The 21,493-nt window shown below is 52.5% G+C and overlaps 1 protein-coding gene across 1 annotated transcript in view; it reads right to left on the bottom strand.

Moving 5' to 3' along the window:
• Nucleotides 1-14,427, bottom strand: part of LOC132835308 (galactose-3-O-sulfotransferase 2-like) — a 71,779-nt gene extending 57,352 nt beyond the window's left edge. The window contains exon 1 of the mRNA XM_060854745.1: nucleotides 14,167-14,427. Coding sequence (XP_060710728.1) covers nucleotides 14,167-14,171 — 5 coding nt within the window. The 5' untranslated portion in view covers nucleotides 14,172-14,427. The remainder of the gene's footprint in view (nucleotides 1-14,166) is intronic.
• Nucleotides 14,428-21,493: the final 7,066 nt, after the last annotated feature.

Below are 21,493 nucleotides of genomic sequence, written 5' to 3'. Positions count from 1 at the left end.
TATATCTCTCCATCCCTATCCCTCCCACGTACCCGTCTAAATGTTTCTTAAGTTGTAGTCACCTCCACCACTCCCCCATCCCAGACACCCACCACCCTCTGTGTGAAATAATTGCCCCTTTGGATTCTTTTGTATCTCTTCCCTCTCGTTAAACCTACGCCCTCTAGATTTAGTCTCCTTTCCCATGGGGTAAAGCTGTTGCCTATTTACCCTATCCGTGCCCCTCATGATCTTATAAACCTCTATAAGGTCACCCCTCAGCCTCTGACGCTCCAGGGAAAACAGTCCAAGCTGAACGCAAATAAGACATTCAGTACCCCATTCCCCCAATTAATATCGACCCACCTAGAGAGGTATTCACTGCCAATTTCTGCAAATTCACATCAAAATTGCCCTGTCAGGCACAACAGTCCAGATTATAGCTGCTCGCTGTGTCAATAAAATACCTCTCCACCCCCTCCTCTGCTTGCTTTTCTCTTCAATTCTCTTCAATGCGTGACCCTCACACTTAGCTCCAATGTCAGGGTCACACTGACTCACTCTATCAAAAACCTACAATTTACAGTCTTGTTTGTTGTCATTTATGTAAATGATTTGGATGAGCATAAGGAGGTACAGTTAGTAAGTTTGCAGATGACATCAAAACTGGAGGTGTAGTGGACACTGAAGAGGGTTACCTCAGATCACAACAGGATCTGGACCAGATGGGCTGAGAAGTGGCAGATGGAGTTCAATAGAGGTATATGAATAGGAAGGGTTTGGAGGGATAGGGGCCGGGTGCTGGCAGGTGGGACGGGATATCTGGTCGGCATGGACGGGTTGGGCCGAAGGGTCTGTTTCCGTGCTGTACACCTCTATGACTCTTAATGCAAAGTGCTGCATTTTCAGACATATCAGGTCAGGACTTATTGATAAGGTCCTGGGAAGTGTTGCTGAACAAAGAGAGCTTGGAGTGCAGGTCCATAGCTCCTTGGAAGTGGAGTCGCAGGTAGATAGGATAGTGAAGAAAGCAAAAGTGAGGGCTGCAGATGCTGGAGATTAGAGAGTGGTGCTGGAAAAGCACAGCAGGTCAGGCAGCATCCGAGGAGCAGGAGAATGGACGTTTCGGACAAAAGCCCTCCATCAGGACAGTGAGAAAGGTGTTTGGTACATCTCCCTTTATTGGTCAGTGTATTGAGTATAAGAGTTAGCAGGTCATGTTGCAGCTGTACAGGACATTGATGAGGGCCACTTTTGGAATACTGCGCTCGGTCTGGGGTCTCTGTGATATAGGAAGGATAATATCAAACTGAAAAGGGTGCAAAAAAGATTAACAAGGATGTTACTGAGATTAGAGGGTTTGAGTTATAAGGAGATGCTGGGGCTGTTTTCCCTGGAGCGTCGGAGGCTGAGGGGTGACCTTATAGAGGTTTATAAAATCATGAGGGGCATAGATAGGGTAAATAGACAAGGTCTTTTCCCTGGGGTGGGGGAGTCCAGAGCTAGAGGGCATAGGTTTAGGGTGAGAGGGGCAAGATATAAAAGTGATCCGAGGGGCAATTTTCTCATATAGAGGGTATGTTGGATGAACTGGTAGTTACAACAATTAAAAGACATTTGGGGTACTAGAGGGATATGGGCCAAACCCAGGCAAGTGGGACTAGTTTAGTTTGGGATATCTGGTCGGCATGGAAGAGTTGGGCCGAAGGGTCTGTTGCTGTACTGTATGACTCAATGGGATGACCAAGCCCTGATGATCTGTGATGGATTTACTGTTCCCAACCTGGACAATGGGGTATTTGATTTCGCTGAACTAGTGGCTTAGGAGTCTGGGACACCCTCCACGGGCAGTCGCAATTTCAAATCCCACCACAGGGCTTCGGTTAAAAAGAATCGAAAACTACTCTGTGCAATGGTGACCCTAAAACAATTTTGTTTTTTTTTCAAAAATAAAACCCTCTTCTGCTTTACTCTGGTCCTTCAAGGGTTGGGAAATCCGCCTCCCTTCTGGATGTAGGTTTGCTCAATGAGTTGGAATGTTCATTTCCAGACGTTTCGTCACCCTACTAGGTAACATCTTTAGTAGGCCTCAGACAAAGCACGGTCCATGATTCCTGCTTTTTCTATTGGTTTCTTGGGGTTGGTGATGTTATTTCCTGTGGTGACATGACATCACCAACCCAAACATATCAACAGAAAGCAGGAATCGTCACCTGGAGGCCCACTGAAGATGTCACCTATTAGGGGTGACGAAACGTCTGGAAACGGACCTTCCAGCCCAGCGAGCAAACCTACATCCAGAACCTCAACTTGAGCTAGAGATCCTCTCAAAATCTGCCTCCCTCACTCGGTGCGGCCTACACGTGACTCCAGTCCCGCAGCCCAATGCTGGTGATTGGCAGCCGACCTGTGTCCCCACCTAGTCGCCCCGTGATGAGGGGCAATTAGGGACACTCCAGGGAAAAATAACCGTTGCTACAATAGCCACTGAAGACCAACCGGGGAAACAACTCGAAAGAGCTTTGCGGTTAAATCAAATATAGAAGGGAGTCTGGGTGAGGCAGTAACTGTGCAGAGATAATGAACACGTTACACATCTACAGAAGGACCAATCTTTGAACTAAATCAGCAGTTGACCAATTAATAGCCGTCAAATGGAATTGATTTGAGGGGGCTGTTTCATCTGCGTTCATATTTGGAAAGGCTGGTCATTCATAACTCAACAAGGAATTGGAGGTTCCATTGGAGGTAATTACAGAGGATAGGATTTTAATTCATTAAACATCAACACAGCTCGATAGATTGGATAGATGGGGGCTTGCGTTTTTATAGGTTTCCTAAGATTGCAAAAAGACCTCGATCGATGGGGCTGAGGAGTGGCAGATGGAGTTTAGTTTCGATAAATGAAAGGTCTTGAAAAACAAACACTAGACTCGTACAATTAAAAGTAGGGTTCTGGGTGAGTGTAGAACTGACAGACCCTGGGGTTCAGGTACAAAATTCTTTGAGTTCTGCATCGCATATCGACAGGGTGGTTAAGAAGGCATTGCTTTCATCGTACAGACTTTTGAGTACAGGAGCTGGGGCGCCCCGCTGAGGTTGTACGGGACATTAGCAAGGCCTCACTGGAGAACTGTGTCCAGTTCTGGTCGCCCTGTTATAGGAAGGATATTATTAAACTGGAGAGGGTTCAGAAGAGATTTACCGGGATGTTACCGGGTCTGGAAGGTTAGAGTTATAAGGACAGGCTGGGACTTTATCACTAGAGGGTAGGAGGTTGAGGGTGACCTCATAAGGGTTTATAAAGTCTTGTAGGGCAGAGATCATGTGAATAGCAGGTGTCTCGTCCATGGAGATTTGAAGACGAGGGAGCAGATTATTAAGGGGAGAGGAGAGAGATTTATAAAGGACTTGAGGGGCAATTTTTGTCTTACACACGGGGTGGTTCGTGTGTGGAGTAAATGTCCAGAGGAAGTGGTGGATGTGGGGACAGTTACAAGGTTTACAAAACATTTGGATAAGTTGATGAACCAGGAAAGGTTTGGAGGGAGATGGAGCAGGCAGCTGGCAATGGTTTAGTTTGGGTTAGGCCAATGGGTCTGTTTCCACGCTGTAGGATTATGACTCTATAGGGTCACGTTGGAAGAAATGGGCCAATCCGTTGTCAGACAGCGCCCCCCTCCTCTCGTTAGTATCGCACCCGCCTGGTGAGGGGCTGTCCTTACAAATGTTATACCCCAGTCCGAGCCCTGGTCTGAGGACAGAGGTGGTCTGCCTATGGCTGGCCTCCCTGTTTGTGGGATCCTGCTGTGCACAAATTGGCTGCTCGGCGGCCGAGGATGGGGACGCTCGGAGAGCGGCCGTAAGAAAAGTGCCGAGGGCCATCCTGCGATTGCGAGAGTGGCGATACATAAATTCACACACCCTTCGCAGCTGGAACTGGGGAGGGGGGGAGGTGAGAGGGGTGGATAATGGACTGAGATGAGATCAGGGACACTGATTACTGACCCCGCTCCACCTCAACCTTTGCCAACGCCGGCAGCACCGTGGTAATCCTGAGGTTCAGGGTGAGGCACTGGCGGCTGAGGGTTCAAATCCCGCAGCGGTATCTGGTCAGATTTCCATCCAGTTCATAAAAGATCCAGACTCAGACTCAGCAATCGTGATCATAACAATTTTTGTCATCTATAGTCCAAAGACCACAACCTTTCGCGACTGCCCCATTGGGGACGGAAGATCTCTCCTTCCTCACTCAGTCTGGTTTACACGAGACTCCAGCTCCATGGCGACGCGGTTGGCTACTTGCCGCCCCTACTCACTTTTAAGGGGCAAATCAGGGAGAGGCAGCGAATGCCAGTCTTGGCAGCATCCCACACCCACATCACCCTAACCTATCCCTGCAACCCTGCATTTCCCCATGGCTCACCCATCCACATCCCTGGGCACTATGGGACAATGTAGCACGGCCAATCCACCCTAACCTGCACATCCCTGGACACTATGGGACAATGTAGCACGGCCAATCCACCCTAACCTGCACATCCCTGGGCACTATGGGACAATTTAGCATGGCCAATCCACCTTAACCTGCATATCCCTGGGCACTATGGGACAATTTAGCACGGCCAATCCACCCTAACCTGCACACCCCGGGGCACTATGGGACAATTTAGCACAGCCAATCCACCCTAACCTGCACATCCCTGGACACTATGGGACAATTTAGCACGGCCAATCCACCCTAACCTGCACATCCCTGGACACTATGGGACAACTCAGCACGGCCAATCCACCCTAACCTGCACATCCCTGGACACTATGGGACAATGTAGCACGGCCAATCCACCCTAACCTGCACATCCCTGGGCACTATGGGACAATTTAGCACGGCCAATCCACCTTAACCTGCATATCCCTGGGCACTATGGGACAATTTAGCACGGCCAATCCACCCTAACCTGCACACCCCGGGGCACTATGGGACAATTTAGCACAGCCAATCCACCCTAACCTGCACATCCCTGGACACTATGGGACAACTCAGCACGGCCAATCCACCCTACCTTGCACATTCTGGAGTGTGGGAGGAAACTGAAGCACCTGGAGGAAACCCGTGCACACAACGTGTGCAAACTCCATACAGGCAGCAGCCCGGGGGATGGGATCGAACCTTGGTCCCTGGTGCAGGGAGGCAGCAGTGCTAACCACTGAGCTGCCAGAGACGGACCCTTTTGAGGTCTGATTCTGGGAATTTGCTGACAGACTTGGCTGAAAGCTCATGTAAGGGAAATAGTTGATCCTGAGGAACTACGGCCCTGTAGGCCTCACACCAGGCCTCATCCTTCTTGACTTCACTCGAGTGAACTAAAGACCAGCTGTTTCCTGAACAACACACATTTGGTTTCGGTGCCGGGGGGGCAGACTTGGGGAGAAAAAGCTGCAAAGAACATTCCTCCTCCCCCCAAAATAAAAAGAAACGAAGTAATGAACTGAAGCCTTCGCTTTGTGAGTGAGTAAAAATTCCACAGCTGGTTCGAATTCATGTTTTCTGCTCACTAGGGATGAAGGAAGGTTCAAAGGGCAAACCAAACTATTCTGCTGTCGAGAGGAATTGATTGGAATACTGAAAATTTGAAATTGAGGAGGACAGAAAGTTCCAGAACGGTGCTCCAAGTCTGGCGGTGTCGGTGGTGAATGGAACAGGATTGGCGTTTTCAGCACCACTGCCCTCCAGGCTCATCCCAATCACACTAGGCCCTGTCCCCTGCTGCTGTCCCCCCAGGCTCTCAGCTAGCTAGGCCCCGAACTTCGGAATTCCTTCCCCTGACCCTCCCCGGCCTCTGCCCTCTGAGGGATCGCAGAGTGAGAAAGGGAATACGGACTGTGGCCGAGTCGACAGGCCACACCAAAGAAAGTGGGAAGGCAGGTGGTGAGGATCATGGGAAGGTGGGCATGAGGAACATCAGACCCTATAGGATGGCAAAGGGGCCGAACTGCCTATTAGTTTATGAGTCTGGAATCTTGGGAAGCTTACAGGACAGGAGCAAGCCCATTCGGTCCACTGTGTCTATACTAGCCCTCTGCCCGAGCAACTGAGCTAGTCTCCCATCAACCCCATTCCTTTGCAAACCATTCCCATTCCGACGATGATCCCGGTTCCACTGGGGAAGCGTCAATTTGGGCCTCCCCCCCCCACCCCCGCACACCACCAGGGGGTGTGTTCCTCATCGCTTGCCACAGGGAGTGGGCCTCTCCTGGGCAGGAGCGGCCTCCGCTCTCCTCACGCCAAGAGGGCGCCCTCCCAGACGCGAGGGAGGGACAGACTGGCGGCATTTCGCCAAAACAACGCACTGAGAAAAACAACGAAATGATAACTGGAGTGTGTCCTTACTCGGACACTGAAAACACCCGACTGGGGCTGGAGAGCGTCAAGATAAAACAGTTTTTGGAGGATTTTTTCTCAGGATACAACCAGCCGGCAGACTGAAGGACAAACCACTGACAACGTCAACTGCTCCCTCACCAGCCTGCTGTTATTAATCCTTCCTCATTTCACTGGGAATCATCGTCCTGAACCTTTCCACTGTTGCACCTCCTTTGACCTCGGTTCGACACAAACCTCAGATGTGGGAACAGGAGGAGGCCATTCGGCCCCTCCCCTGCTAGCCCACCCTGCCGTTGAATACTATCTCGGCCCACCGCGCCAACCCTTCAGCACATTACTGATTCAAACTCTGTCTCCTCCTCCAATTTGTTCAGTGTCTCGGCCCCCACCCCACTCCAGGGGAGGGAATTTTATTGATTCTCAACTATTTGGGAGGGGTAATCCCTCCCCGTCTCTATTTTAAACCTGACCCCCACCCCCGTTATCCGAAAATGGTGACCTCCCGTTCCAGAGTGCCTCGCACGCGGAAATGTCCTCTCCACGTTGACTCGGTTAGTCCCCTTCAGCATTTATGGACATCAAGAAAATCTGCTCCCAGTGCAGAAAGAGGCCATTTGGCCCATCGAGTCTGCACAGACCCTCTGAACAGCATCCCTGCATTTCCCCATGGCTAGCCCACCCACATCCCTGGGCACTATGGGACAATTTAGCACGGCCAATCCACCCTAACCTGCACATCCCTGGGCACTATGGGACAATTTAGCACGGCCAATCCACCCTGACCTGTACATCCCTGGGTACTATGGGACAAGTTAGCATGGCCAATCCACCCTAACCTGCACATCCCTGGGCACTATGGGACAATTTAGCACGGCCAATCCACCCTAACCTGCACATCCCTGGGCACTATGGGACAATTTAGCACGGCCAATCCACCCTAACCTGCACATCCCTGGGCACTATGGGACAATTTAGCACGGCCAATCCACCCTGACCTGTACATCCCTGGGTACTATGGGACAAGTTAGCACGGCCAATCCACCCTAACCTGCACATCCCTGGACACTATGGGACAATTTAGCACGGCCAATCCACCCTAACCTGCACATCCCTGGGCACTATGGGACAATTTAGCACGGCCAACCCACCCTAACCTGTACATCCCTGGGTACTATGGGACAATTTAGCACGGCCAATCCACCCTAACCTGCACATCCCTGGACACTATGGGACAATTTAGCACGGCCAACCCACCCTAACCTGTACATCCCTGGGCACTATGGGACAATTTAGCACGGCCAATCCACCCTAACCTGCACATCCCTGGACACTATGGGACAATTTAGCACGGCCAATCCACCCTAACCTGCACATCCCTGGACACTATGGGACAATTTAGCACGGCCAATCCACCCTAACCTGCACATCCCTGGGCACTATGGGACAATTTAGCACGGCCAATCCACCCTAACCTGTACATCCCTGGACACTATGGGACAATTTAGCACGGCCAACCCACCCTAACCTGTACATCCCTGGACACTATGGGACAATTTAGCACGGCCAATCCACCCTAACCTGTACATCCCTGGGCACTATGGGACAATTTAGCACGGCCAATCCACCCTAACCTGCACATCCCTGGGCACTATGGGACAATTTAGCACGGCCAATCCACCCTAACCTGCACATCCCTGGGGCACTATGGGACAATTTAGCACGGCCAATCCACCCTAACCTGCACATCCCTGGGCACTATGGGACAATTTAGCACAGCCAATCCACCCTAACCTGCACATCCCTGGGGCACTATGGGACAATTTAGCACGGCCAATCCACCCTAACCTGCACATCCCTGGGCACTATGGGACAATTTAGCACGGCCAACCCACCCTAACCTGCACATCCCTGGGCACTATGGGACAATTTAGCACGGCCAATCCACCCTAACCTGCACATCCCTGGGCACTATGGGACAATTTAGCACGGCCAATCCACCCTAACCTGCACAGCGAGTGTGTTACTCGCTGAGTCCCAGGTAAGTGTTTGGATCACTGCTGATCAAGCACTTGGCCAGACCAATCCTTCACCTCTATTTGTTTTTCCACCTAGTAATTCTGGGACGGACAATGAACCAGAACGCTAGCAGAGACCAAGGTAATATTTTTCAGTTCCCTCACACTGTTCCACTGTTCCACTTGCCTACATCACTTTCCAACTCTTTCGTAAGTCTTTGCTGGTCCCTGCACATTGTTCCACAGTCTCTCTCTCTCTCTCTCTCCCCCTTGAAATAAACAAACCAGGGTTTTCCTGGCTATGTTTTGCAGACACATTCCAGGGCACATCTCGAGAGCTTTAAACTTACACTCACTCGCACGCACTCACACATAAACACACTCACACTCGCTCACACACACTCACAGACACTCACACATTCTCACACACACTCGCACGCACTCACACTCACTCGTGCACACACACACTGGCACACGTTCACACACACACTCAGTCTCTCACAAGCACTCGCTTACATACGTACTGACATGCTCACACACACTCACAGATACACATTCCCAGCTACACCCCCAGACACATGCTCACACACACTCTCACAGACACTGTGACATATGCACTGTCACATACACCCGCACTCTCAAACTCTCTCACATGTACATACAGACACACACACATACATACACACAGACATATACATACACACCCACAAACATATACATACACACACGTACACACAAATGCATACACACACATGTACACACACAAACACACGTGCACACACACACATGTACACACACACCCAGACACATGCTCACACACACTCTCACAGACACTGTGACATATGCACTGTCACATACACCCGCACTCTTAAACTCTCTCACATGTACATACAGACACACACACACACATACACACAGACATATACATACACACACAGACATGTACACACACGTACACACATGTACAGACACACACGTACAAACACACACGTACACACACACACATACATACACACACACAGATGTACACACACACATAGGTACACACACACACATAGGTACACACAGACATCCACACACGCACATGTGCACACACACATACACACAGACATATACATATACACACAGAGACATGTACACACACACACATATACACACACACATACACACACACGTGCGCACACACACACAGACATGTACATACACACACATTCTCTCTCACACACACTCTCTCCTTCTCTCTCTGTCCCATGGATAGAGGATTGACAGAGATTGAGGATAAAAGGGTCTTTTTCAGGATGGCAGCTGGGGACAAATGGAGTTTCCCAGGAATCCGTGTTGGGACCACAGCTTTTCACATTCTACATTAACCCCCAGGATGAAGGAACTGAGGGTATTGTTGCTGAGTTGACAGAGATAGGTGGAGGGAGAGGTAGTGTTCAGTGTTGAGGAAGCAGGGAGGCTGCAGAGGCTGGGACAGGGTGGGAGAGTGGGTAAAGGGGGTGGCTGATGGAATACAATGAGGGACAGTGTGAGGTGATACACTTTGGTCAGAAGACGAGAGAATCACAGACTACTTTCTAAATGGGGAAGGTTTCACAAATCTGAAGCACAAAGGGACTGAGGAGCTCTGGTTCAGGATTATTTTCATGTTAACACACAGATTCAGTTGGCAGTTAGGGAGATAAATGCAATGTTGGCAATCATTTCAAGAAAGGTAAAATACAAGAGCAGGGACGTACTGCTGAGGGTGTATGAGGCTCTGGGCAGACCGCGTTTGGAATACCGTGAGCAGTTTTGGGCCCCGTATCCAGGCAGGGATGGGCTGGTCTTTGGAAGGGGGTCCGGAGGGAGTTTACAAGAACGATCCCGGGGGGTGAAGGGCTTGTCACATGGGGAGCGGTCGAGGACTCTGGGTCTGTACCCGATGGGGTTGAGAACGATGATGGGGGGGTGGGGGAATCGGATTGAAACGTACAGAATACCGAGAGGCCAGGGATAGAGTGGGGAGGAGGGGGTGGGGAAGGTGTTTCCACCGCTCAGAGAGACGAGGAACCCCAGGGCACAGCCTCAGGGTGAGGGGCGGGACTGAGGGGGGGAGGAATTTCTCCAGCCGGGGGGTGGGGTCTCTGTGGGACTCACGCCCCCCAGAGAGGGGTGGAGGGGAAGACATGGAGTCTTCAAGGACAGAGAGAGAGAGAGAGAGAGAGAGAGAGAGAGAGAGAGGTTCCTGATTAGTGAGGGGGAGAGGAGAGGGGGGAAGGTTACGGGCATGAGAAACAGGTTAGCCATAACGGAATGGCGGAGCAGACTCGATGGGCCGAATGGTCTCATTCTGCTCCTGTATTGCATGGTCTATGGCCTCTCAGTCACACATATTCTCTCACACATTCACACACTCACTCACTCTCTCTTACACACATTCTCATTCTGTCTCACACACACTCCCCCTCTCACACTCTCTCTCCCTCATGCTCTCTCTCTCACACTCGTGCTCTCTCTCACACGTTCTCTCAGTCTCTCTTTCTCACTCTCCCTCCCTCACACACTCTCTCCCTCTCACACACTCACTCGATGTCTCCCTCACGCATGAGTCTCCCTCACACACGACTCTCCCTCTTTCTACCCCTTCACACACACTCTGACACTCTCTTTCTCTCAGTCTCGCTCTCGCACTCTCTCCCTCTCTCTCTCACCCTCACACATTCTCTCTCTCTCTCTCCCTCACACATTTTCTCTCTCCCTCCCTCCCTCCCTGTCCCTCACACATTTTCTCTCTCTCTCTACCTCCCTTTCCCTCACACACACACACTCCCTCTCCTTCACACACTCTCTCTCTCCCACACACACACTCCCTCTCCTTCACACACTCTCTCTCTCCCACACACACACTCCCTCTCTCTCTCCCTCACACATTTTCTCTCTCCCTCCCTCCCTCCCTGTCCCTCACACATTTTCTCTCTCCCTCCCTCCCTCCCTGTCCCTCACACATTTTCTCTCTCCCTCCCTCCCTTTCCCTTACACACACACACACACTCCCTCTCTCTCTCCCTCACACATTTTCTCTCTCTCCCTCCCTCCCTTTCCCTCACACACACACACACTCCATCTCCCCCTCTCTCCCTCTCCCCCTCTCCCTCTCTCTCTCTCCCTCTCCCTCTCTCTCTCTCCCTCTCTCTCTCCCTCTCTCTCTCACACACACCCGGATAAACTGCAGTAAACACTAATAGCTCAGCCACGGCCTTTATTGAAATTTTAATCACCTCCTCATCCATTATTGAGCAGCTCTGCCGTCCCATGGCCCTGGATATGGAACAGTGCAAGCTCACAATTACAAAGCAGCCTCACCCTGAGATTTCCCAGTCCCTGGAAACACTGGCCTTCAAACTGCTCCCTCCATTCTCTCTCTCTCTCTCTATATGTCTCCCTGCCCCATTCTCTCTCTCTATCACTCCCTGAACCCACCTCCCTCCCACCATCTGCCTCTCTCAATCGTTTCACTCCATCTCTCTCCAGTCTCCCATCCTCTCTCCGTTGAGGGGATGGTGGAGAGGACCACAAGCGGCCATTCAGCCCCACCCATCCCTGCTAGCAGCCTGAAGAGAGCGCCAATGATTCCTCTCCTCCCCAATCCCGTTCACAATGTTAGTCTCCCTCCCCCCCCCCCTCTCCTGAGTCAGTCTCTCTCTCTCTGGTTATTTTTCAATCCTGTTACAGCCCCCCCCCTCCCTCTCCCCCTTCCTCACTGAAAGGGGGCAAAATGACGGCGGAAAATCCCTGCTCTCCCCCAGAAATCCTCTCCCACCCCCGGAGCGGGTGCCTGAGCAGGGATTGGAGTGAGGGAAGGGATGAGACGCCAGATACAGGGGGAAATGAAGCAGAGACGGTGTGGTTTTCTGTAGCTCAGACAGAACCCCCTCACTCAGACAGCACCCCCTCACTCAGACAGGACCCCCTCACTCAGGCAGGACCCCCTCACTCAGACAGAAACCCCTCACTCAGGCAGGACCCCCTCACTCAGACAGAACCCCCTCACTCAGACAGAGCCCCCTCACTCAGACAGAAGCCCCTCACTCAGACAGGGCCCCCTCACTCAGACAGGACCCTCTCACTCAGGCAGGACCCCCTCACTCAGACAGAAACCCCTCACTCAGACAGGGCCCCCTCACTCAGGCAGCACCCCCTCACTCAGACAGCACCCCCTCACTCAGACAGAAGCCCCTCACTCAGACAGCACCCCCTCACTCAGGCAGGACCCCCTCACTCAGACAGAACCCCCTCACTCAGACAGCAACCCCTCACTCAGGCAGGACCCCCTCACTCAGACAGAAACCCCTCACTCAGGCAGGACCCCCTCACTCAGACAGAACCCCCTCACTCAGACAGAGCCCCCTCACTCAGACAGGGCCCCCTCACTCAGGCAGCACCCCCTCACTCAGACAGGACCCCCTCACTCAGACAGAAGCCCCTCACTCAGGCAGGACCCCCTCACTCAGACAGGACCCCCTCACTCAGACAGAAGCCCCTCACTCAGGCAGGACCCCCTCACTCAGACAGAAACCCCTCACTCAGGCAGGACCCCCTCACTCAGACAGGACCCCCTCACTCAGACAGAGCCCCCTCACTCAGACAGGACCCCCTCACTCAGACAGGACCCCCTCACTCAGACAGAAACCCCTCACTCAGACAGGACCCCCTCACTCAGGCAGGACCCCCTCACTCAGGCAGGACCCCCTCACTCAGGCAGAACCCCCTCACTCAGAGAGGACCCCCTCACTCAGACAGAGCCCCCTCACTCAGACAGAAGCCCCTCACTCAGACAGGACCCCCTCACTCAGACAGAAGCCCCTCACTCAGGCAGAACCCCCTCACTCAGACAGAAACCCCTCACTCAGACAGGGCCCTCTCACTCAGGCAGCACCCCCTCACTCAGACAGAAACCCCTCACTCAGACAGAACCCCCTCACTCAGACAGGACCCCCTCACTCAGACAGGACCCCCTCACTCAGACAGGACCCCCTCACTCAGGCAGGACCCCCTCACTCAGGCAGGACCCCCTCACTCAGACAGCACCCCCTCACTCAGGCAGGATCCCCTCACTCAGACAGAACCCCCTCACTCAGGCAGCACCCCCTCACTCAGGCAGGACCCCCTCACTCAGACAGAAGCCCCTCACTCAGGCAGGACCCCCTCACTCAGGCAGGACCCCCTCACTCAGACAGAACCCCCTCACTCAGACAGGACCCCCTCACTCAGACAGGACCCCCTCACTCAGGCAGGACCCCCTCACTCAGACAGCACCCCCTCACTCAGAGAGGACACCCTCACTCAGGCAGAACCCCCTCACTCAGACAGCACCCCCTCACTCAGAGAGGACCCCCTCACTCAGACAGGACCCCCTCACTCAGGCAGGACCCCCTCACTCAGACAGAAGCCCCTCACTCAGGCAGGACCCCCTCACTCAGGCAGGACCCCCTCACTCAGACAGAACCCCCTCACTCAGACAGGACCCCCTCACTCAGACAGGACCCCCTCACTCAGGCAGGACCCCCTCACTCAGACAGCACCCCCTCACTCAGAGAGGACACCCTCACTCAGGCAGAACCCCCTCACTCAGACAGCACCCCCTCACTCAGAGAGGACCCCCTCACTCAGACAGGACCCCCTCACTCAGGCAGGACCCCCTCACTCAGACAGAACCCCCTCACTCAGACAGAAACCCCTCACTCAGAGAGGACCCCCTCACTCAGGCAGAAACCCCTCACTGAGGGTAGGTCCAACACTCACCTCATTCCTGGAGGATCACGATCGTGTCCAGCCCAGGGTTCACTTTCCCTGGATTGCCTCCCTCCTCAGGTCTCTCTCTCTCTCTCTGTGTCTCTCCTGATTTTCAGGGGCCTCTTTATAAAGGCAGAGGTCAGTCTGGAAGGACGCTCTCAATCACATTCTGACACACACACAGAGAGAGGGACAGAGAGAGAGAGGGATGTGGTTTTATTGATCAGGGGAAAGACCATCAATCTCTCTGCACTCGCTCCCGGAGCCTCTGTCTCTCTCTCTCTGCATACTGCTGCTTCCCTCCCCCTCTCTGTGACTAAATCCCCTCCCTCTTCTAGCTCTCCTCCCTCACCCAGTCCCCATCTCCTGCGTTTCTCTCTAGCACACAGACCTCCGCCCCACTCCCTTTCTCTTATTTTCTCTTTATCCTCTCTCTCTCTCACCCCCCCTCACAATTACTCTCTCTCGATCTCTCTTCCAACTCTCCTCTCTCTCTCTCCCCCCCCCACCTTCCCCTCCTCACTCCCTCTCTCTCACCCCCTCTCTTCCCACTCTCTCCCTCTCTCAATCTCTCCTCACACACTCTCCCTCCCTCTCTCCCCTACTCTCTCACCTCCTCTCTCCTCACTCTCTCAATCTTTCCTCTCATCTCCCCCCCCTCTTCCCACTCTCCTCCATCTCTTTCTCTCGCTTCCCCACCTTCCCCTCTTCCCACTCCCTCTCCCTCCCTCTCTCTCTTCCCACTCTCCTCCATCTCTTTCTCTCGCTTCCCCACCTTCCCCTCTTCCCACTCCCTCTCCCTCCCTCTCTCTCTTCCCACTCTCCTCCCTCTCTCCCCTACTCTTTCTCCCCCTCTCTCCTCACTCTCTCCCTCTCTCAATCTCTCCTCACATTCTCTCTCCCTTGCCACTCTCCTCCCTCCCCAACTCTCTGTGCCCCTCTCTCCTCACTCTCCCCCTCCTTTCCCCTCTCCTCACTCTCTCCCTCTTTCTCTTCCTCCTCTCCTTTCCTCACTCTCACTCTCTCCCCATCCCTCTCCCCTCTGTCCTGACTCTCACCCGCTCCCCTCACACTCTCCCTCTCTCCCCAACTCCTCACACTCTCCTCCCTCCTTCACTCTGTCCATTCCCCCTCTCCTCACTTCCTCACGGTCTCCCCCCCTTCCCTTCCCCTCTCCCTCTCCTCACACTCTCCCCCTCCCATTCTCCCTCTCAGCCCCTCCTCACTTGGTCTCCCTCTCTCCCCATTGCTCTTCCCAATCTCTCTCTCTCTCTTCCCACTCTCTCTGTCCCTCTTCCCCCTTCTTCTCTGTCAGCTTCCTCCTTCCCTCGCTCCCCACCTTCCCAACCCACCCACCCTCTACGCCCTGCCTACCTCACCCTTTCTCCCTTCAATGGCTCCCCCTTCCCTCTCTCCCACCCACTCGGTTCCCAAACCTCTCCCCTCCCGTCTCTCTCTCTCTCTCTCTCTCTCGTTCCCCCCCTCCCCAACGGCGCCCCTCCTCTGTGACCACAAACATCTCACTCCCATCTGGGTGACAAATTCCTCCAGACTTATTCATAGCCACAACACCAGAGAAGACCGGGGGGGGGGGTGGGAAACAGCACGTTCCGCTCCGCAAACGCATCGGAAAAGGGGGGCGGGGGAAGGCCCTGAATTTGCGTAGCGCCTTCCACATCCACAGGGCAGCCAGCGGATGGACAATGGGGCACTCTATACTCCCACCCACCTCCCCCGACTCCTCAGGTGGGATGGGGGAGAGGCCGCTCTGTATACAGGAAGATCCCAGCCCCAGCCACACAGGCCGGGTCATCCTGCGATTGCTGACGTTGAACGCGATGGGTCAGCGCAGACACGGAGAGACGTGTCTTTTCGATATAGCACCCCCCCTCCCGAAGTGGGGGGGGGAGGGGTGGTATCATTTACTTGTTTCTGAGGTGGGGGGGGTGGGTGCAGAAAGAGCGCTGTCCCTTAAGCCTCTGACAATCAGCATTCGCTCTTCACTGCACCAAAGAAACAGGCCATTCGGCCCCATTCCACCATTCATTGCTCACGCCTTTATTGGTCAGAGTATTGAGTACAGGAGTTGGGAGGTCATGTTGCGGCTGTACAGGACATTGGTTAGGCCACTGTTGGAATATTGCGTGCAATTCTGGTCTCCTTCCTATCGGAAAGATACTGTGAAACTTGAGAGGGTTCAGAAAAGATTGACAAGGATGTTGCCAGGGTTGGAGGGTTTGAGCTACAGGGAGAGGCTGAACAGGCTGGGGCTGTTTTCCCTGGAGCGTCGGAGGCTGAGGGGGTGACCTTATAGAGGTTTATGAAATCACGAGGGGCATGGATAGGGTAAATAGACAAAGTCTTTTCCCTGGGGTTGGGGAGTCCGGAACTAGAGGGGCATAGGTTTAGGGTGAGAGGGGAAAGGGACCTAAGGGGCAACTTTTTCACTCAGAGGGTGATACGTGTATGGAATGAGCTGCCAGAGGAAGTGGTGGTGGCTGGTACAATTACAACATTTAAAAGGCATCTGGATGGGTATATGAATAGGAAGGGTTTGGAGGGATATGGGCCGGGTGCTGGCAAGTGGGACTAGATTAAAAATCACACCACACCAGGTTATAGTCCAACAGGTTTAATTGGAAGCACACTAGCTTTCGGAGCGACGCTCCTTCATCAGGTGATTATGGAGAATGAAGGATGAAGGAGCGTCGCTCCGAAAGCTAGTGTGCTTCCAATTAAACCTGTTGGACTATAACCTGGTGTTGTGTGATTTTTAACTTTGTCCAACACCGGCATCTCCAAATCGGGACTAGATTAGGTTAGGATATCTGGGCGGCAGGGACAGGTTGGGCTGAAGGGTCACTTTCCGTGCTGTAGGTCTCTCTCTCTCTCTTTGCGGCCTAGTTCGATAGGCCTGCGGCCTGCAACTCAACCAGAAATGTGGGTGGCACGGTGGCACAGTGGTTAGCACCGCTGTCTCACAGCTCCAGAGACCCAGGTTCAATTCCCACCTCAGGCGACTGTCTGTGTGGAGTTTGCACGTTCTCCCCGTGTCTGCGTGGGTTTCCTCCGGGTGCTCCGGTTTCCTCCCACAGTCCAAAGATGTGCGGGTCAGGTGAATTGGCCATGCTAAATTGCCCGTAGTGTTAGGTAAGGGGTAAATGTAGGGGTATGGGTGGGTTGCGCTTCGGCGGGTCGGTGTGGACTTGTTGGGCCGAAGGGCCTGTTTCCACACTGTAAGTAACCTAATCTAATCTAAAAAAAAAGTATCAGACTTAAAATTAATGACTGATCTGCTGAAGATCAAACGTTTCCCGCACTTTGTATAAAAAGTGCTTCCTGACAGATGGGACACTTGCTTCCACCCATCATGCCCCAGAGAGGAGGAGCAGGGTGGGAACGTTGGATTTGTACAGGGCATTGCTGAGACCACAGCTGAGGTAATGTGTGCTATTCTGTCCCCCTTTCACAACACAAAAGGATGTGAGAGCACTGAAGGGGGTACAGAGGAGACTCACCAGGATGTATCCCTGGGATGGAGACATTGGAGAGATTGGATGGGCTTGGATTGTTATCTTTAGACGGAGCGGCGGGATTGAGGTGTAGGAGATTGCGAGGAGTATGGGACGGGGCGGATCGAGAGTAGCTGTTCCCCTTGGTTACGGGGCTCCCTCACCAGAGGGGTATAGTTTTAGGGTGAGGAGCAGGAGGTTTGGGGGGGGGGGGGTGTGGTGGTTTGGGGAAAAAAACTTTCCCACTCAACGGGAATCCAGAATGCACTATCTGGGAAGGTAACGGAGACCGGAAACATTTTTTAAAAATGTGGATGAGCACTTCAAATATCATTAACATTCAAGGGTCTAGGAAATTGGGATTATTGGACTTTTAGCGTAATTTAGGCACTCCATTTTGATCCCTTGCCTTACAGGAGGCACTATGATGTAAAAATAAAAATTCACATTATTACCGACCTCTGGGAGGTTTATATCATGTCCTCATCAGGACACTTTGCAAGAATACGCAGGTGAAAAGGAAAACTGCATTTGTATTATAAAAGGATGAGAGTGCTGATTGGTTGGCAAACCGATTGCCAGGAAATTGATATGGCCCCAAGATGATGATGACTGACATTTAACTGCCGGGGTTTTGGTGAGTGGTTTAGGATTGCCGGGGAGAAAGTGAGGACTGCAGATGCTGGAGATCGGAGCTGAAAGTGTGTTGCTGGAAAAGCGCAGCGGGTCAGGCAGCATCCAAAGAGCAGGAGAATTGACGCAACGGGCATAAGCCCTTCTTCAGTCAGGATTGCCGGTCAGGTTAACAGTATAGAAGCTCCATATGTGAATCCTCACAGCCCTGCTCTTTGGAGACAGAAAGATTTTGTACACACTGTACCTGCTTCAACTCAACACACTGGGGGGGCTGCAATTTTTGCCTTTGTTTCTTAGACCAATCCCGGTTTAACATTTAAACAAAGCTTGGAAGTTAACTGTCAGTCATCTGCTATCTGGTGCACTGCCCTTGGTAGTGTGTCTGCCAACCAATCAGCACTCACTTCTTGCACTGATTAAATGCTGTTTTCCCTTGACACTGGCTTTTCTTGAAAACTGTCCTGATGTGTACAAATCTCCGCCTCAATATGTTTTCCCTCCTAACTGCGTGCTGTTTGTGGAATCTCACTGTGCCTGTATGTTAGCTACAGGGTTCCCTGTATCACACACTTCAAGGGGGCGGTTTCTCACAGAGTCATCTAGCACAGAAACAGACCTTTCCATCCAACCAGCCCATAATCCCAAACTAAACTACTTCCATATCCCTCCAAACCTTTGTCATTCATGCACCGAGTGTCGAGAGAGTGATGCTGGAAAAGCGCAGCAGGTCAGGCAGCATCCGAGGAGCAGGAGAATCGACGTTTCGAGCAGGATTCCTGATGAAGGGCTTATGCCCAGAACGTCGATTCTCCTGCTCCTCGGATGCTGCCTGACCTGCTGCGCTTTTCCAGCACCGCTCTCTCGACTCTGAACTCCAGCATCTGCACACCCCACTCTCTCCTATTCATGAACTTATCCAAATGTCTTTTAAACGTTGTAACTGTCCCCACATCCATCACTTCCTCAGGAAGTTCATTCCTCACGCGAACCCCTCTCTGTGTTTAAAATTTGTCTCTCCTGTCTTTTTAAAATCTCTCTCCTCTCACCTTGAAATGTGCTCCCGGTCTTCAAACTCCCCCCACCCCAGGGAAAAGACACCCTATCTGTACGCCTCATTATTTTATAAACCTCGATAAGGTCACTGCTCAACCTCCTCCGCTCCAGCGAAAAATAAGCTCCCGGCCTCTCCTTATAACCCAAACCCTCCAACATCCCGGTAAATCTCTACTCAACCCTCTCCAGTTTAATAATCACCTTCCTGTAACAGGGCGACCAGAACTGGACACAGTTCTCCAGACGAGGCCTCACCAATGTCCTGTACAACCCCAACATCACGTCCCAACTCCTGGACTCAAAATTCTGAGCGTTGAAGCCAAACGTGACAAACACCTTCTTCACCCCCCTGTCTACTTGTGACACATTGAAGAATTATGTACTTGCACCCCTAGATCTCTCTGTTCTACAACACTGTCCAGGGCCCTACTTTAAGTTGTATAATTTCTGCCCCCATTTGTTTTCCCAAAATGCGTTGCCTTCCATTTATCCCAAATTAAACTCCTTCTACCCCCTCCTCAGCCCATTGACCCAATTGATCAATATCCCCAGACAAGGGCTCATGCCCGAAATGTCGATTCTCCTGCTCCTTGGATGCTGCCTGACCTGCTGCGCTTTTCCAGCAACACATTTTCAGCTCTGATTTCCAGCATCTGCAGCCCTCACTTTCTCCTCCAAGATCCCCAGGCAACCTTATTCCCTGTCCACTATGCCGCCAGCCTTGGCGTCATTCACAAACTCACTAACCCTGCCTCCTGCGCCCTCATCCAAATGACAAACCAAGGTGGACCCAGCACCGATCCCTGCGTGTCTGCTCCGAGCACCACCCCTCCACCACTGCCCTCTTCCCGTCAAGCCAATTTTATACCCAGTTAACAAGCATTCCCTGAGTCCAGCGTGATCTAACTTTACCGGCTGGTTTACCATGCAGAGCCTTGTCAAAGGCCTATGATTACAGAAGGTGCTACAGAAATGCAGTTCCTTCCGTTTGGAGACGAGCTGCTGTAATTCCACCCTCCAGCCAGTGGTGGCACCTCAGTGCACCTTTTGTACTTCTCAGTCAACTTTTGTGAAGTTAAAAGTCACACAACACCAGATTATAGTCTAACAGGTTTAATTGGAAGCACACTAGCTTTCGGAGCGCTGGAGAGTAAGATTGTAAGACATGTGCAGCATAAGATTGTGTCTTCTAGTCTTATTCTCCACTAGCACCTGATGAAGGAGCGTCGCTCCGAAAGCTAGTGCTTCCAATTAAACCTGTTAGACTATAATCTGGTGTTGTGTGATTTTTTAACTTTGTCCACCCCAGTCCAACACTGGCATCCCCAAATCATAACTTTTGTGAAACTCTGCTCTCTACTTCCTTGCAAATGGATATCTGGTTAATCTTAAACCAAGAATGACAGTATTGAACCGTGGTGTTGTATAGGAAGGAACGCAGAATGAAGTGCCCCGTGCAAAGGGTATCTGTGCGTGGGTACTTGTGTCAATTGGAGGAAGTGAGGGCGGCAGATGCTGGAGGTCAGAGTCGAGGGTGTGTGGTGCTGGAAAAGCGCAGCAGGTCAGGCAGCATCCGAGGAGCAGGAGACTCGACGTTCCGGGCACAAGCCCTTCCTCAGGGATGAGGCTGGTGGGTCAAGGAGGCTGAGAGATACAGAGGAAGATGGGGGTGAGGTCGCTGGGAAAGCGATTGGCCGATGGGGGAGGAGGGTGAACCTGATGGGTCAGAGAGTAGAGTGGAGCGGATAGCTGGGGAGGAAGGTGGACAGGTCATGAGGGCGGTGCTGAGCTGGAGGGGTTGGGACCGGGATAAGGTGGGGGGGAAGGGGGGGAAATGAGGATACTGGTGAAATCCCCATTAGTGCCGTGCGGTTGAAGGGTCCCAAGGAGGGAGGTGAGGCCTTCTTCCTCCTGGTGTCAGGTGATGGAGGGCGGTGGAGTGTGTGTGTCCCAGAGATGTTCCCTGAAGCGCTCTGCAAGTTGGTGTCCTGTCTCCCCAGCTTAGAGGAGACCGCATCGGGAGCAACGGATACAGTAAATGATATTGGTGGATGTACAGGTAAATCTGTGATGGATGTGGATGGAGGTGAGGGAGGGGGGAGTGGTGGGCACAGGTTTTGGGTGGTAGGGAAGGT

This window comes from Hemiscyllium ocellatum, chromosome 44 (assembly GCF_020745735.1).
Source record: "Hemiscyllium ocellatum isolate sHemOce1 chromosome 44, sHemOce1.pat.X.cur, whole genome shotgun sequence".
In the NCBI taxonomy this organism is placed as follows: domain Eukaryota; kingdom Metazoa; phylum Chordata; class Chondrichthyes; order Orectolobiformes; family Hemiscylliidae; genus Hemiscyllium; species Hemiscyllium ocellatum.
This window is presented reverse-complemented; position numbering and strand designations above follow the sequence as displayed.